General features: G+C 32.9%; 2 protein-coding genes across 3 annotated transcripts; one reads left to right on the top strand and one right to left on the bottom strand.

The window, feature by feature from the left end:
• Positions 1 to 25: 25 nt before the first annotated feature.
• Positions 26 to 12496, top strand: LOC114712802 (eukaryotic translation initiation factor 3 subunit I-like). 2 transcript variants are annotated; one of them, XM_028897344.1, is made up of 10 exons: positions 26 to 30; positions 4193 to 4194; positions 9440 to 9627; positions 9736 to 9951; positions 10513 to 10640; positions 10841 to 10960; positions 11086 to 11175; positions 11632 to 11718; positions 11811 to 11890; positions 12183 to 12496. In XM_028897344.1, exons 3-10 carry the CDS (start codon positions 9444 to 9446, stop codon positions 12256 to 12258), a joined length of 981 nt encoding a protein of 326 aa, XP_028753177.1. In that variant the 5' UTR covers positions 26 to 30; positions 4193 to 4194; positions 9440 to 9443; the 3' UTR covers positions 12259 to 12496. The 2 variants fall into 2 exon arrangements, with proteins under 2 accessions (XP_028753177.1, XP_028753176.1); XM_028897343.1 differs by lacking the exons at positions 26 to 30; positions 4193 to 4194 and adding an exon at positions 8225 to 8382.
• A 2399-nt stretch (positions 12497 to 14895) lies between these two features.
• LOC114712804 (40S ribosomal protein S6) lies at positions 14896 to 17479 on the bottom strand. The gene is made up of 6 exons (XM_028897345.1): positions 17405 to 17479; positions 17234 to 17298; positions 16777 to 16834; positions 16545 to 16653; positions 15948 to 16220; positions 14896 to 15282 (listed from the first exon to the last, which is right to left on the bottom strand). Exons 1-6 carry the CDS (start codon positions 17408 to 17410, stop codon positions 15047 to 15049), a joined length of 747 nt encoding a protein of 248 aa, XP_028753178.1. The 5' UTR covers positions 17411 to 17479; the 3' UTR covers positions 14896 to 15046.
• Between the last annotated feature and the right edge of the window lie 536 nt (positions 17480 to 18015).

The raw sequence follows: 18015 nt of genomic DNA, 5'->3' as shown, positions 1-18015 counted from the left end.
TAAGAGAGGGGGAAGAGAGAGAGAGAGGAAGTAGTATGGTTGAATTTGGCTTATGCTGATTTGTGGCTTGGATCGAAGAGGTAGTACTTATAGAATGTCTACGTGCCTAGCTGCATTGTAAACATGTGTTTCAGATGTTTTCCTTCCGTCCACGTGGTCTTGCTAATAATTAATCTTGTGTTTCCATTATACTAATTTGAATACATTGATTGAGAAATTTTGTTAAGTTAGTTATTTATAATAAATATGAGTTAAATTTTCTAGAATATCTTGCTAATCATGTGAATTAATTAGAATTATTAATTGATGAAATATTTTATATTAGCAACCACTACAAGGATTACTTTAAAAAGGTGGATAAATATAAGAAATAAAACGGAGTGATCTTATATTTAGGATCAAATTGGCAATCAAACTAATTCTTATATTAAAGACCAGATGTAGTATTACATAAGACCTTGTTTGACTTTTATTTTGGTCCTAAATATAAGACATCAATCCATTTTATCTCTCATATTTATGCATTTTTCCCAACATAATTCTTTTAACAATATTAGTTCTAACCAATACACTTGATTAGTAAGGATATTTTAATAAAGACAACACCTATTTATTTCAATTACTCCTCCGATCCTTATTATAAGACCCAATTTGACTTTTTATTTGGTCCTAATTATAAGACCCAATCCATTTTCTCTCTTATATTTATGTATTTTTTTTCAAGATAATCCTTCTAATAATGATAGTTTTAACCAATATACTTAATTAGCAAGGATATTTTAGGAATAACAACACTTATTTATTATAAATAACCAACTTAACTTACTTCCTTAATCTCCTCAAATAAGTCAATTGGGTCTTATAATTAGGACCGGAGGAGTAACTAATTTAACTTATTTCTTTAATCTCTTCAAATTAGTCAACTAACTCTTATGATTAGGACCGGAGGTAATAGTAATATTAGGAAGTTGACACTTAATTGTCTAACTTTCTACAGCTTTAATGGAGTGTCCGTAAAATTAGGGGAAAAAACAGTTATATCAATATGACGTGAGCTGATATGCCAATGAAATCGTATGCATTATTCACTGACCTGCCTATACATTAACATGATTAAAAATGATATTTCAATCCATAAAATCTACAAACGCATAGCTCAACTAGTACAACTGTTGTGTTAGCTTATTCACAGGAGTATTGATTCAAAACTTAGGTATAAGTTATTATATTATCTTCAGTTCTAAATATAAGATTTAGTTTATAGTACAAATTGTATTACAAAGTAGATGATATATAATCAGTATGAGATGTAAATATTAAATACTTATTGGCAACCGTTTGTCATGGTTGTTCAGATGGAATAAGTTTCATTGCTAAGGGGATTGAGGAGCACTAAGAGTTCATTACCACCGCGCATTTTCTTGAGCTAACTATTTGGATGGTTCAAGTTATTTTTTTCCTCGGGTATGAGATATTTCCCCATTAGGTACATATATTTTAATTATAATTAAGAAAATTATACTGTAAAAAAATTGGAGTCTTTCATAAGGCAATAAGATATTTCACTTCCTTAATTTTTTGGGAGAATTGGGAGAATTAGAGAGAAGGATCAATAGGGAGTGATATTTATGTGAGATGATAAAAAAATTCAAATTATTTAAAAAGACCAAATATTCAAATATAAATTTAAAAATACCATATTGTCTATATTTAAATCTCCTACAGTTTCTCCTATATTTCTCCAACATAAAATCATTCAAAAAAAATACGCAAAAATTTTTAGTCAAGTAAAAACTAAAGTTTTATTTTCTTTATAAAAAAATAAAAATTTATTTTTAAAACCATCACTGTTTTTAATTGAAAATAAAAGTTATATAATTTTACTAAAATTTAGATTATCATATAATTTATTATATCACAATTTTAAAAAATTTAAAGATTTATAATTTATTATTTTATTTATAAGAAATTTATATTAAATCTGGAAAAAATTTATGTAATGATAAGAAATTTAAATAATTCAGATAATATACTATAATTTTATGCAAAATTTGTAACCACGATTGCCTTTATTAGAGAATACTTAATTGTAATAAAAAAATATTGTCAATACAAAATTTCAATAAATCATAATATAAACAAATGATAATAAGGTTTTCTTTCTTTCTTTTTTGTTTGGATAATGTTGCTTTTTTAATATCTTAATCTATATTAGGTAGAAAATTTAACATATTTTAAATTAATTTATTTTACAAACAAATTATTTTTCAGGGATATATCGCCTTGTTGTAATTTTCTTAAGTGAAATACAATTCCTTTTATATTTTTAAATATTTTTATATTTTATATTTTATTTATATTAATATATATAATTAGGTGGCTTTTGTTAAGTGATTTTGAGGAGGGTCTTATAAAATTATATTAGATTATCTAAATGCTTTAAATTTCTTATCATTACATGAATTTTTTATTTTTAAATCTGATATAAATTTCTTATAAAATAAAACAATAAATTATACAAATTTATAAACTTATATTTGAATATTTGGTCCTTTTCAATAATTTTATTTTTTATGATCTTTTTCATAAATGTTTCTCCCTATTGGTTCTTCTCTCTAATTCTCCCTAATTTTTTTAAATAAGAAAAAAATTCTATTTAAAATCCAACCAAAATGCCCATAAGACAGGAATTAGATACTATTAACTTCACTTTAAAAACTGACAAGTTTAATTTAACAATTCACATGTTCTTTTTAGATATTCACAAAAAAAAACTTTTACAATAAAGTTACATTCTTAAATAAATTGTTATTGTTATGAAATCGCAAGATATGCTTGAAAAAGTAACCAGTTCAGTTGAGTAATTAATTCACAAGTCTTTGATTATTCACAATAAAACATTTGCAACAAATTAAAGTCTTACAACTTTTAATGTAAAATCTATATCCTTAGCTGCAAATTTTTCTTTCATTTAAATTTAATTACTTTTTAACTTTATTTTTATTTAATATATATTATTTAAGAAAATAACAATTTATAAACAACATATCAATAAAAACCAGAGGAGTAATGGTTGTTATCGAAACTTATAAGTAATTATTTTTTTAGACCTCATCGCAACTCTCCCTTGTGCTTGACCACGTTTATTTAAAAACTGAGGAACATACAATACACAATTCTAACAGATAAGGAAAAAAATAGCAACTTTTATAATTATTTATTTTTCTTCATGTTCATGCTTCTTATTATATTCTTTTGATCTCACCGTTGAAGCTTGATCTCTTTTAATTATTTACAATGTCTTCTTTTCAGTTCATAAATCTGAATGACATAAGTTAAAAATTATTTAATCATCAAAACCATTTAATAATAGTGGATTAAAATCAAGGGTTTAATTCTAACATGCATGATGGAGATAAAATAAAAAAATAAAAGGAAGGGGGAGAAAAATAATATGAGCACGTGACTTGCAACAAGCTTTGTGTCCATGGTAAACTCATGATGTAAATTTGAATTATGAAGGAGAGTTGTAAACTCGCTGCAACTCAGTCCTTCTAGTTTTGACTCGGTTGTAACTCAATCCTTGAAATTTGACTTGCTACAACTCGGTCCCTATAGTTTTAACCATTTAAATATAGTCCCTCCTTTTATTAGATATATAATTTTATTTTTCAAAAACACAAAGACTAAATTATAAAATAGACAAAACTATAGAGACCGAATTGTAGCGAGTCAAATTTCAAGGACTGAGTTACAACCGAATCAAAACTAGAAAGACTGAGTTGCACCGTGTCAAAGTCTAGAGACTGAGTTACAAATGAGTGAAAACTATAAGGACCAAAAGATTAATTTTCCCTAAAATATTTTATAATCTTGGGCAAAATTAGCAAGTCTTATTCTTGAAACTCTTTTTATTCCTTTTCTCTTTTTTGGGCCAAGGGGAAACTCGTTTTACTCATTCCAAACGTCAGCCAATCCAACTGAATTCAGTCATATCAAGTTATCAACATCATCTTAAAATCATGCCGCCCAACAAAATAAAACGTTCTTTGTAACAAAAAAAAAAGTTCTGAACTTTCAGACCCCATAATTTTGTGGCAAATAAACAAAAGAACCACATATTTCTGGGAGAATATAATTGCTGGAAAAAAAAATCCTCATCCCAAATTTTGTTATCCAACAATATTCAAAGACGTAGATCACTGAGTGGGTATGATTATTCTTTTATTATGTACATCTTGCCTTTAATTATATGTGAATGTCTTCTGTTTTATGGATGACTGAAGATGAAGATATACTCCTCTAGTCCCATTTTCAAACCATTCCTAATAAGTTTTACAGAGGTCAAGAAAAGTCTTAAATTTCATTGACTCTCATTTAAAATTCAACAAATTTTCAACTTTATTCCTATTTAATATACAGTATACCTAATGTAAATAAAATCAACACAATAATAAATGAAGGATAAAATTGTATATCCATACAAAAAATTTTTTTCCATGCCCTATAAATAGAAATGTAAGTAAAAAAAGTCTTATTTTTTACTCTATAAATAAAATCAGAGAACTAGGTTACAAATAATTTGAAAAACGTGTTACATACCCGTCAAAAAGATAAGTGATACCTGAATCCTTCAACAAATTTTAGATATATCGTGTAATAAATTTTATAATAGGAGATTTTTCAGGCATTTGTCCAATGTCATTGCATCCTAGTATCATATTCATTGTGCTAGGACGATGAAAAGTGATACTAAGATTATAACCACAATTTCATCCCCAGATTGGACCCGGCACGTACAGTTCTTATTTATTATGTACGACGTTTGGACATCGGAGGTCCCAAAATTCAATGGAGCCAATAAATTATAAGCTTCCAACTAAAGGGTTGTTGTATCCACTTTTTCCTCCATGAATCACTACAAACTTCTGATTGAATCAATTAATTAAAAATCGTTTTCAGAAAAGTATCAAATGATTAAATAACTTTCCGCATTTAGCACAAAAACCGGGACAGTTTTTTGTGAGAAAGAGAAATTGATAGTTTTTGATAGTTTTTACTGAAAATAATTCTGAAATATCCGAATGCACTCTGGCAACTTAATGTTCTCATATAAATTTTCATTTGAAGATATACAGCATGGAAGTTTACTTTCAATATGTTTTATACAGATCAAGAACAATATTAAAAATATATTAATTCTGCATTAAAATTCAATAATTTTCTGACTTATTTCTATATAATATACATTATACTAATAAAAATAAAATTAACACAATAATAAATGAAAGGTTAAAATTATAAATTTATATGAAAATTTCTTTTTCCCCCTTATAAATAAGACTAAAAAAATTTATTTTCTCTCTATCATATAAATAAGTGCACAAGAGTATGACTTAAATCTCCTACAAGTTTTGTTTCCCAAAGTTGAGCCATCACGGTTATTGCTTCTCATTTTGGAGTGATTAATAACAATAACTGTTTTTTCCCCCAAGGCCTTCGAGTAGAATCACTTTCATATAACTTGGGAGGTGAAGAACGTACAAGAAATCCATTTTTCTGAAATTGGAATTGGACGTCACATATGAATAACAAAATACTCCTCCGGTCTCAAATGTAAGACTCTTATACATACTAATATAAGGATTATTATTAGGACCGGAGGAGAGGAGTACTACTTTGTTTTGTTCCTTTTTTTTTTTTGGGTTTCAACAGAAGAAAGCCAGAGGATGGTGATTAATCTACCTGCTCCAGCGTCGTTTTTGTGGTTTTCGAACTCGTCCTTTCAGCTTCCTCGTCTGTTTTATTTCAGAAGTAATAATACAGTAACACTGTGATAAAACCACACACAAAAAAAAAACAGAAGAATGACGACAATACTAGGAAAAAGTGGAGTGGTGGTGCTTAGGCCCTGTTTGGATTCTTGTTTTAAGACAATTTTGCTCTTAAAACCAAAAAAAGAAAAAACGAACCCTTGTTTGGTAACTTATTTTCAATGGTTGTTGAAAAAAAAATGTTTTTAAAAAGAAAAAAAAATGAGGTTAAGTTTTTCTCATATGTGTTATGTCAAATTCTTTAATCATACATAGACATATGTCTTTTTTTATTTCATGTAAATTTATAATTAAATACTAATATTTTAAAAATACAACACATAGTCATCGTAATTAGAAAACTTGACACGGATAAATATAAGGAACTTAATATAAATATGTTTTTAAAAATTGAAAAAAACCTTCTTTCTTCTCACCATTGCCCCTCACGTATTATTCCTGGTGACAGCCACTGCAAATTTTTTTAAAAATAATTATCCAAACATATTTTTTAATTTTCCATTCTCAAGACTCATTTTTAAAAAAATTTATAAAATTGTTTTCAGAACCAAAAAAAACCCAATATTTTTTTTTAAAAAATTATTGGTGATGTTTTTCAAACGCTATCTACTATGTTTAGACCTTAGATAGCGCCTTGAATTTATGGACCTGAAAAACAATGGTGGCAAAATTAGTTCCACAAGAAGAAGCTCAAGTTTGTGGTCGAGGATGAAATTGCATGTCAACCTTGTTTTATTTATTTCATTGTCATTCTTTTTTAGTGAACCTCAATATTAAAATTAGATAATTAATTTGCAGATATTAATGAAATTATTTATTTATGATAAATATGGATGTGCATTGAAATTACGATTAATGGAAAACTTTCTTATTCTGTTCAATTAATATGAATACCTTGAAAAAAAATTATAAATTTATGAGACAAAATAAATTTAAATCCTATATCTAAAATCAAATTTAATTCATTATCTCGTTTTTTATATTTAGAAATTCAACCCCTTTACATCAAGCCAGGGCATCCTTTTGTACACGTTGCAATTGATTGGGCTGGTCCATAGGATTTCTTAAATAGTGCCCAGTGTTATCGGTTTTCTGGACGTAAATGTACGAGTTGTGTGGCTTTTTCTTTTGGTTTTTTTGTTGTTGTGGGCTTCTTATTTTACTCTATTTCCTTGGTGGGCTCCTTCTGATGCCATTCTGGTTGTTAGCCATCCTTTAGGCAATTACAAAATAAGTTACCAACAAGATTTAGTCTAATTAGTAAAGAGTCGGTTCATAACCCACAAAGTTGTGAGTTCAAATCCTTCTGCTGATATGAAGATCTTGTTGGTGGGTAATTTATAAGTATCTCTATAAGAGCTTTCTAAGTCTAGAGGCATGCCTTGGTTCTGGTGAGCCTCAGAATCTAACTCACATAAACTTTTTTGTAAAAAAAAAAATTACAAAATAAGTTTTCTGCAGTGCTGGCCCATTTTTTGTAATTTTTTTCCCTCCCATGTATGTGTTGATGGGCCGCTTACAGCTCAGTTTTACATTTGACCAGTTAACCATGAAAGTGATTCCTACAGGATATCCCAAATTGTTGTGAGGTATTTTGATTCGGGGCAGGGTCAAGTAACCCAGTAAACTGTGACGTTTTTGTACTGAGTTAGGTAACTACCTTTTGTAACCCTCAAGCTCCGGCTGCCTTTTAATCTTAAGGGGAAAAAAAAAACTATGAAACTGATTACCAACAAGAATTAATGAAATTGATAAAGAGTCAGCTCATAACTCATTGAAGTCATAAGATTGAATTTTACTATCAATGTGAAGAGCTTATTGATGGGTGATCTATGAGTACTTCTATAAGCACTTTCTGAGTTTGGAAACATGTCTTGACTCTAGTAAATTCCCGGGACTTAACTCACCTAAATTTTGTTGTATCAAAAATAAAACTATGAAGGTGATTGCTAATAAGAGTTGATTAAGTTGGCAATAAGTCAACTAATAACCTACAAGGTCATGAGTTCAAATCCTACTTCTAATATGAAGATCTTATTTGTGGATGATCAAAAGATGAATCAAGTTTAAATTCCTGTTAAGAAATATGCTCACATTTATTACACATTATATTGGACTAGTTTTAGGGGGTGTTTGAATTTTGAAAGTGATTTTATAGAGTTCCCCGGTGAGAGAAATTTTCTTGTCAACTTACATGAAAATATATTATTTTAAGTGCTTGTGAGATTCCCAAACTGCCCCTTACTTTACAAAAGTGAGCTGGGAAAGTGATTTTTTTTTTTTTTTTTTGGTAATTTGACAGAAGTTGGAAAACAGGAAAAGTGAGTTCGGACGGAGTTATTTGGCACGAGTCAATCATAATCCAAACAGGCAAAGTTTCACCGTCGACACTTGCGTTTGAGCCCTACTCCTTTGTCTACTCCTCTTCCTTCAATACGGCCGTCGCACCTCTTCACGGAGCCTCCACTCTCCGTCAGCCTTTTGGTCTCTTCCTCTCCAGTCTCCACTGAAGTTTCTCTCGGTGTGTTCAATAGAAATATTTCTCCAGGTAATATCGATCCCATCCTCCTTCTTTTTAATTCACTTCCAAATCCAGGTTTCAGAAAGATTTCGTTTTCATTTTCATGCTCTCTGTTGTTCACCAAATTGTTCCGCTATCACTTTCAGTACCCATGGAGAATTACTGTGCTTTCGTTTGTTGTTGCTGCAATCTAAAATTTCTCAATACACTCTTGCTTGTTTGTGTCGTCCTGCGTGTATGCTTTATTTGAACTTGGAGCTTTTGTAATTGAGTTATTAGGAGATTAATAATTTTCATTTATTTCTATGACTTTTTGGTTTTACAACTGGAGTCAACATGTATTCCTTCTCTTTTAGCGCACAGCCCCATTTGGCAACTCCCTCTTTTCTGGAATGGGTGTTGTGATCTGCAAGCTATTATATATTCCGCTTGGTGGCTAAAATGAAGAACTTATATCTTGACATCTTTGTGTCTTGATTGAGTTTTCTATAATTGTTCACATATTTTTTCAGTTTTCTGTGTTTCTTTTATGTTTGTGTCTTCTCTCTCTCTCTTTCAGATTAAAAACTCCATCTTTTTAGTTCGCGCAAAAAGATAAAATTATCTTCTCTCAAGGGTCTTGTTTCCTTCATGATTATTGGTGTGGTAATGCCAGAACCGATTTCTGAGTGCTTCCTTGATGAATCAGGAACAGGGTAATTAGTGGGGTCATTGGCTTTGGAACTTGCGTTTCTTTTCTTTTGTTTTTCTCCTGGTTTTCAAGGATTTTCAGTTCTTTATTGTTGTAGTGGCAACTGTTTCATGGGCTTTCGTTATTATGTTCGGATTTTGGGGTAAATAGTTTTAGATTGGTGTAACAAAGTTGAAATTGATACAATGACTGAGTTTTAGCTTTTGGGTTTGCTTGCTCTTTCACTCTTCTACTTTTTTTCAGATAAGTTCTAATAAAAAATGGCACTGGTCTCTTTTCTTTATTCACAAAAGCCCTATTCCCATGAATACGCGAGTTCCAATTGCAACTCCCTATTAGTGTCTTTGCACATATGTTGCTTTAGCTTGTTTGAGCTTAAATCTAAACTTGCAGAACCATGAGGCCGATTTTGATGAAAGGCCACGAGAGGCCGCTGACGTTTCTCAAGTACAACAGAGATGGAGATCTTCTTTTCTCTTGTGCTAAGGATCACAATCCCACCGTCTGGTTTGCTGACAATGGTGAACGCTTGGGCACTTATCGTGGACACAATGGCGCTGTTTGGTGCTGTGATGTCTCAAGTAAGTTCCTTTATTTACCGCTTTTTCTCTGATATTTTTGGGTTGCTATTGACAAAATCTTTATATAGTTAATAGTGGATTTTATTAACAATATCTGTCACTATGCAGGAGATTCAATGTGTCTTATAACTGGAAGTGCGGATCAGACAGCAAAGTTATGGAGTGTTCAAACTGGACAGCAGTTGTTCACATTCAATTTTGATTCTCCTGCTAGGTCTGTGGATTTTGCTGTGGGCGACAAACTTGCTGTTATTACAACTGATCCCTTCATGGAATTGTCTTCTGCAATTCATGTCAAACGCATCGCTAGAGACGCCAGTGACCGTAAGCTCAATCTTTATGTTCCTTGGTTTTGTGGTTTGACTTCTTTTCATTGTTGTTTCCACGTATCTATAGTTTAGGGGTGAATTTATTGTCTGACAAAAGCCTTACTTTTGAGGGTTTACCTATCAGGGGCCAAATCTCCCAGTATGGTTCTTTCAATTATATGTAAAGAAGCAAATGATTTTATTCAGGTTGCTGGACACGTATGGTTGATATTTGTGTGGAAGATTCCGTCCCTGTTTGAGCATGATGTTTTAGTATCGGTATTTTTTAATGCAGTCATGATGTTTCCTTCTTAGGCTATTATTATAGGTAAACGAATTCTTCAAATGGCAGCCTATCCAGAGCAATTGCCTGAAGACTATTCGTGGCTATTTTAAGTATTGAGAGGTCGATTTTATTGTGCTTCTTGCCCTGCTCTTCTGTTGCATCTGGCAAACATTTGAAAATATGCTCTTCTTAGTCTGGTGCTTCCATTATGCACATTCAATGTATTGTGAACTTTGTATTACAGCTAAATATCACAGTACCGCTAAAAATAATTCATGCCCTACTTTCCAGAGACTGGCGAGTCTATACTGATCATTAAAGGCCCTCAGGGAAGAATAAATAGAGCCATTTGGGGGCCACTAAACAAAACCATTATTAGTGCTGGAGAAGATGCAGTGATCCGCATATGGGATTCTGAGGTTAGTGACCTTGATATTTATATGGTCATATGGTGATATTGCTATCTTGAAATCAGAGATAGTATTGTCAACACCAGATTGAATACTGTAGAAGCTTGTAGTTTGATGTTATTTTCCTTCTCTGTTCTATGAGAATACCTGCCCACAAAGTTCTTGCAGTGTTTCCGTTCATCCACTCTGATTCTTTCATGATTTGGCAGACAGGAAAGCTACTTAAGGAGGTAGACAAGGAATCTGGCCACAAAAAGACAATAACATCTCTTGCAAAATCCGCAGATGGCTCACATTTCCTGACTGGCTCCCTTGATAAATCGGCTAAGGTATTAAAATATCCATTCCTTATGTGTTTCTGTTAGTGGTAATTTTTTAATTGATTTTTATGAAGAACTTGGGATAATATCTGTTAAATTAATTGTTCTTTTCTCCTCTGTTGGCAATGTCATAGCTTTGGGATGCCAGATCGTTGTCTCTTATCAAGACATATGTAACAGAACGCCCAGTCAATGCAGTGGCCATGTCGCCTCTTCTTGACCAGGTATGTATGTTTGTTATTTTAAATTTTGTACTCTTCTGGTCCTTAATAAAAGACCTATTTTGTAATGCAGTTTGCACTATAAAGTGGGTTTTATATTAAGAATAGGAGGAATACTTTTTGTGATACTTTCATGTTTTGTGTAATTTTGTTTCTGGTATCTCTCACTGAAGGAGTAAAGTTTGGGTTCAATACTATGGCATTGAGATGGTGATGGATATAATTTTTTTTTTTTTTTTATCTCTATGTCACAAGCTTATACTCCGGAGATTTCCATTTTCTTGTATTACATTGCTGTTTTTCGCCCACTAAAAAAGTATATGGACTTCTAAATGACCTGACAATCTTAGGTGAAAATGATCCAGCTACTTTACTTTCCCTATTCAATGTTTTTATATGAATGATGCATTTGTTCAGTTTGTCTATGGTTTTCTTAAGCTCATGCATTGTGTTTTCCAGGTGGTGCTTGGAGGTGGTCAAGATGCATCAGCTGTTACTACTACTGATCATCGTGCTGGAAAATTTGAAGCCAAGTTTTTTGATAAGGTTGATTTATCTGTCCCTTTTGTCCTGCTTAGATTTCTCTCTATGGTGTGCCGTTCTGCTTTTGTATCTCATATTTCTTGTCCTCAATTTAGATTCTCCAAGAAGAAATTGGGGGTGTGAAGGGACATTTTGGACCAATTAATGCACTTGCCTTTAATCCTGATGGCAAGAGGTACGCCCCCTGCTTTCTCAACCCTTTGGTTTCATCATAATCATTTTTGTTGTGAAGTCTCTCTATTAAGTGGGTTTTCAATGGCTGAGAGTACTAACCTTTTGCTGCATGATTTCAGTGGAGCAAATAGGATACTATTTGCTCTCCATTTAATTTATTGGTTTACTAGTCTCCTTTCCTTTCTCACCCTGTTTTAGAGTATACAAGTACTCGAGTTTTAGAATATTTTTGAGTTACTGTTGAACTGTATCTTTTAATGTGTGCTGAGTTCAAGATCATTCTCTCATTGCAGCTTCTCAAGTGGAGGTGAAGATGGTTATGTAAGGTTGCATCACTTTGACCCAGATTACTTCAATATTAAAATTTAGGCCTGGAGAGTGTTTTTTTTTTTTTTTTTATGAGGGAAGGGATCAGTCTTTTTTTTTTTTTTTTAAAGCAAGGGATCAGAGAGGAATTTAACTTGTAATTTGTGGCACTTTATATTTTTGTAAGCTCCAACGTGATTATTAAAGCTTACTATATTAACGTCGCTTTGAGGCAATTTGTGAGTTTTATGGATTAGGTGATTTATTTACGATTGTTGTTAATTCCATCATCAATTTTGAAGTCTTTTGAGGGTTTTGCCCTACTTAGAATAGAATGAAAGAGGAAAAAATGGTGATTATTGTTGATTGATGATAATTATAAAAAATAATAGTGATTGGAACCAAAAAAAATTATTATTTGCGACTAATAATATTAGACTAGATGATGAAAATAATACTTTATAAAATTAAAAGATAAAACTTAAAGGTGTTTGCACTTTTGCCAATTACAATTTCTTTTATCCTTCTTACTTGTCTGGAGGAGGATTTCAAATGTTTCAAACATCTAATTTCAGTATGAGTTACAAATTTATGATTGAATCAATTAGACATTTCTTCCATTCACCATCATTTCCTCTCCATTACCATTCACTCTCGCATTCGCCTCATCTTTTCTGATCGCAACCTGCTACATTCACTTCTCATTTTTTCCAAATTCGATTTCATCCTCTATTTGCCTTCACTCTCCCGCCCAAATCCATCTCAATCTCTACCCACCTGATTCTCTTCACTCATTCACCCAAGCTCCCGTTCAACATATATTCGAAAGCATCAATGGGATTGGGTTTAAGCCAGTTTTCTGTAATGCCGCGAATTAAAGTTCGAGTCCTACTGTGAGAGTGTTCACATTTAGCGCTCAACAGTACCTTGAATAGGATTGTCTCTGTTAAGAGGATACCAATGCTTAGCAAAAAAAAAGAAAAAAAAACATGTTTCCGAAGGCATAATAGCATCTGATGGAGCTGTACCAATTGCGATGAGCGGCTATAGTGTCTCCGACTCTTGGATGGGACATCGATGTACCTGACCTTCTGGCTCTTCAAGGAAATAGCTAGTCTTTCAGTCTTTTATTCTTTTCTTTATATTTACATTTGCTGTTTCTGGATTAACAAGACCCGCATCTTGTGGATTGAGGGAAGTTGTATTTGATTTAATACATTAGTAGTTTCAAATAACTTGTTGATTTGATTCTGTTGGTGAGCATGATTCTGGAATTCCCATTCCATGATGTTTGAGTTTTACTCTCTCCTTAATGAAGCTTGGAATAGACTGATGTCATGATTATGCATAATTTGTTCCTTGATTAAGCAAGCATGTGATAAGGCTTGTATTGATCAGTTTGTGTCCTAAAGTGTAAGCTAAGTTTGCAAGCGGGATTAATTCACACATTAGGTTAACCTTAGGTGGTGGTTGGAGGCTTTGAACACTGACTAGGATTATAGAAGGTGTCTAGGACTTAATTACCACTAACTTGGCAGATTTGTTGAGTTCTACTCTAATTATTTAAGAGTCTGAGGGATCCCCCAGTCCACTCTAAGAGTTGATTCTCATGTTGACACATTCACTGGATCATTCCACCTAAAATTTGGAAGTCAATAAACAAAATACTACATTTGGTTCTTAGAATCTTAATATAAAGTTTAGCTAACTAATTTAGAGAGATTAAATTAATTTAAAATATTTATATTTATTATTTTTCTCTAAACTAATTTGACTGACTTATAAACTAATACATAATCTAATGATATATATAAATATTTCAAAAATATCATATAATATATACTACAATTAAGCAATTGATATAAATTTTTTAATTTTCTCAAATTAATCAATAATATTTTATATTAACCACAAGAGGCGACAGCATTAGTTGTCATTTTAGATAGGACAGCCCAGCTAGCTTCAAGTGAACTCCAAATTGTGGCAATATGCGTCTCTGTTCATGCTTCTCAACATGACTCCCAATGAGATGCCAAACAGAGCCTCTAATATCATGTAATGTGAATTTTACATCTCCTACTAATGAAGGTTAGATCTTGCGGAAGGGGCTAGTCCCTCACAATATGACGAACCAAGGTTCAAATCCCCGTTGGATAAAGTGCCGACAGTGCTTCAAATAGAATTACCTCCAATAGAAAGATACCTATAATTTAGCCAAAAAAAAAATTTACATATACAAACCGGTTCAATGTTTCTGCATTACCTGGAAAAGTCCACAGGCACATTCTAATGCAAGAGTATGATTTCAATTGAGTGGGATAGACGTTCATAAAAGTCTACAAGCGTTTCGACCATTCATTCAAATTCACAACTATATGATTAAAAATGCATACATCAGCATTGCTTATTTCAAGCTCAAGTTGGAGACCTGTTTCAAACACATGCTCATTTGATTAAAACCTATCCTGAATTAATAAGCTATCAATAATATAATTTATCTTAATTATTGCTGGAAAAATACAATTTTAGTGCACATTTGTATTGCTATTACTATCCACATTCCATACTGCAGTGTGCATGCATCCTAGGTTGCGCAAGACTCAACAACGTGGACAACAAGCATTACTAATAAAACGAAAGCTAATTCATCAAACGGAGATACTATCTTCTTAGTCTTGGCAAGTCCCTGCAGGCCTTTGCATCAATATTCCACTTAAGTAGTGGGCATTTCAATAAATAAAACTAATGTTACCACGCCATATGGTCACAAAATTCATTTGAAAGTAAAACCTCAAACATAAGATCAAAAAACACTTTTGAGCGTTCAACAAACATTCTCTCAGAAAGAGGCCTATGCGGCGACGGATTGCTTGGCACTAGAAAGCTTGGACCTCCTCTTAGCCAGACTCTCACTTCTGCGCTCCCTCTGCTCCTTCAACCTCGAGGCAAGAAGTTTCTGGTACTCAGCTGCTTCAGATTTGGCCTTGGCAATTCTCTTCTTCTTCTGCGCAATTCTTGCACGCTTCCTTTGGAGGGTCAAAGGTGTGACTAGTCTTTGTATCTTAGGAGCCTTGCTCACCTTTTTGCCTGCAATCAAACATGATGATCAGCAAAACCATATTCATCACCATTACGATCAATTATGAATCTGAATGATCTAAAACAGTTATCTATTTCCAAAGACTATTCTCATCGCCCAGTCGTCTTAACTAAATGAAATCTTCTGATCCGTAACGTAATTGTTTGACTTAAACGTTGCACCACAAAAGCCATGTGATCAAATTTCAGTCGCTAGGAGTGTTTCTTAACAGCAGAAGCTCATGTTCTATCAAGGAGCAACGTCAGACAATGAATACTCTGTTTATCCATTAACCTATCCAAAACAATAAAATTTCGCAACCCCAGCATGATTATCAACAGTAAATGCAACCTGCAAGGCTGCAACTATAAATTTGCGACAAGATCTGGAAGCAGAGTCACCATCAAGAATTTGAATTGAAAATTCGAGAGCAAGAGTCTAATGCTCAGAATATTATTCACCGTGAGTTTGACTTCACCACCTCTTAAATTGTCTCCATCTATAAAGATGGAAGTTAACTAATCTCTATAGACAATACCAGAATTAGAACTAGCTATGATACTGAAAGCAATGTGAGATACCATCCTCAAATACATTTGACCACCTATCCTCCTTTTATTTTATTGAAATTGACAAAAGTAAACAAAGAAGTAGGAGGCACCCAAGACTTTACCAGATTTTGTTGTAAAGGTACGACGATAGGTGTTGACATACTTCCTCACATCATCCTCCTTGGAGAGGTTAAACAGCTTGCGGATTTTGGATGCTCTCTTGGGACCTCTCATCCTTGGCTTCTCAATATCAGTGAGTCCAGGCAAATCATTTTCACCCTTCTTCACAATTACCAAGTTCAGAACAGAGAGATCTGGGCTCACAATGCACCCCCGCACAGACTTTCTCCTGCGTTCTCCATTGCGCCTTCCATATCCTCGGAAGCAAGGAGTTCCTGCTCATATCCCAATCCCAAAAAAAAAAAAAGAAATTAGCACAACAATAGTAAAATGAACAAAAGCTCTGAATGAGGAAACCAGCTCCACTGGGAACAATGGGTCCCAAAACAAAAAAGAAATTAAAGCAAAGCCAAAATGTAATAAAAAGATAATACAGTATGGCACTAAAAATTTCATTTTAATTCTGACAGCAATGGCAGGAAAATAAATGAAAACACTCAGAAAACTTTCAGGCCAATTAAATAAAATGTATACTAATGACAGCCAATACCTAAATCTACCGCACATTAATAGGAGTCTAGCACTGAAACAAATCTAACCTCTGTGGAGCAAGAGACGAACACGACCAGGGGTCAGCACTCCTTGCTTCATTGGAAACCCTTGTTTGTCACAACCACCAGTGATCTTGAAGACATAGCCTTTGAATTCCTGTAGACCGAGAGGTGTAAATAATCAAGTGGATATATATATACACAAGTTTTTACTTTCCTGCAAATTTGAATTTGAATTTGAAATTTGGGGGGGGGGGGGGGAAGATGGCCACAAGCATACCTCACCCAGAGCATCACCGCTAACCTCCTGTGAGATACGCTTGTCCCAAAAAGCTCGTCTGCATAAAATGATTTGTCAAATAGCTCAATCACATATCAACACCAAAAATATATATAATTCACAACAACTAAAGTGAATTAAACATTGGACCAAAACAAAATCCTTAACAAGAACTATCATGACACTTGTCACGCAAATCACAGGACATGTAATTAGAGTTCTCGATGATATTCATTTGTTCGGAAACCTAAAGGCCACTAAGAAAGACCAAACGGTATGGCCAATGATGCATCGTAGGAATAATATATAAAGCACCAGACTTAGATTACTTGTACTAAATATAAATTGTCAAGGAAATGTTGAATTGTTCAACTAACGAACCCAGTATTCCTGTACACGCGCAATGAAAACTTAGATGAAAATCGAAACATATATATTAGAGAAGCAAAAATCTTACAGCTTCTGATCGTCATCAATCTCCAGCTTCTTCTGGCATCCAGTGGTGGGATTTGCAATGTTGAACTGCAGAATCGCAGGAGATTCAGATACAAACACAAACAGAAAATAAAAGTACAAACAACCCAGGAGATCAAATCGTTGAAGATAAAGGTTTGGTATGAATGTGAACCTTCATGTTGCTCCCCTTGCTCCAGCCGCAACAAAGTCGCTGTAATAGTGTCGACTACTTCGACCGCGCGCCTGAGCTGCGAGAATTAAAACCTAGGGTTTTAACATGTGTGCTTTTAAAGTTCCGCTTTGCGTGTCATTGGACCCTAATATGGGCCTGACCGCCCCAAGCTAAAACAGAATAATTTGGGCCTTCTTGCACCCAAAAAAAGAAAGATTTGGGCCTCCACAGTCCGCAATAACAATAAACACAAACAGTAATACTACCTCCGGTCGTCAATATAAAACTCTGCTTAATTTTTATTTTGCTTCTAAATATAAGACCCCAATTCATTTTGTTTCTTATATTTATACATTTTTTTCAAAGTAGTCCTTCTAACAATGATAGTTCTAGTTAATATACTTGATTAGCAAGGATATTTTAGAGAAGACAGTACCTATTTAGGACAAATAACTAACTCAACTTATTTCCTTAATCTCCTAAAATTAGTCAACTGGCTCTTATAATTAGTATCGAAGGTAGTACTGATTAAAAGACAATCTAGTTAAATTAGAGACCCCAAAAAAATTCCATTAGGGGTGATTTTGTTTTATTGTCTTTTTTTCTTCAAC

Source organism: Neltuma alba, unplaced genomic scaffold (genome assembly GCF_004799145.2).
Source record: "Neltuma alba isolate B1F8T4 unplaced genomic scaffold, ASM479914v2 tig00011396_pilon, whole genome shotgun sequence".
Taxonomy (NCBI): Eukaryota; Viridiplantae; Streptophyta; class Magnoliopsida; order Fabales; family Fabaceae; genus Neltuma; species Neltuma alba.
This window is presented reverse-complemented; position numbering and strand designations above follow the sequence as displayed.

Coding starts and splice junctions, on each gene's coding strand:
- LOC114712802 (XM_028897344.1), top strand. CDS start 9,444: ATGAGGCCGATTTTGATGAAAGGCCACGAGAGGCCGCTGACGTTTCTC. Junction 9,628..9,735: donor TTGGTGCTGTGATGTCTCAA/GTAAGTTCCTTT, acceptor GTCACTATGCAG/GAGATTCAATGTGTCTTATA. Junction 9,952..10,512: donor CGCTAGAGACGCCAGTGACC/GTAAGCTCAATC, acceptor CCTACTTTCCAG/AGACTGGCGAGTCTATACTG.
- LOC114712804 (XM_028897345.1), bottom strand. Junction 16,835..17,233: donor ATTGATGACGATCAGAAGCT/GTAAGATTTTTG, acceptor CATTTTATGCAG/ACGAGCTTTTTGGGACAAGC. Junction 16,654..16,776: donor GCGGTGATGCTCTGGGTGAG/GTATGCTTGTGG, acceptor CTCGGTCTACAG/GAATTCAAAGGCTATGTCTT.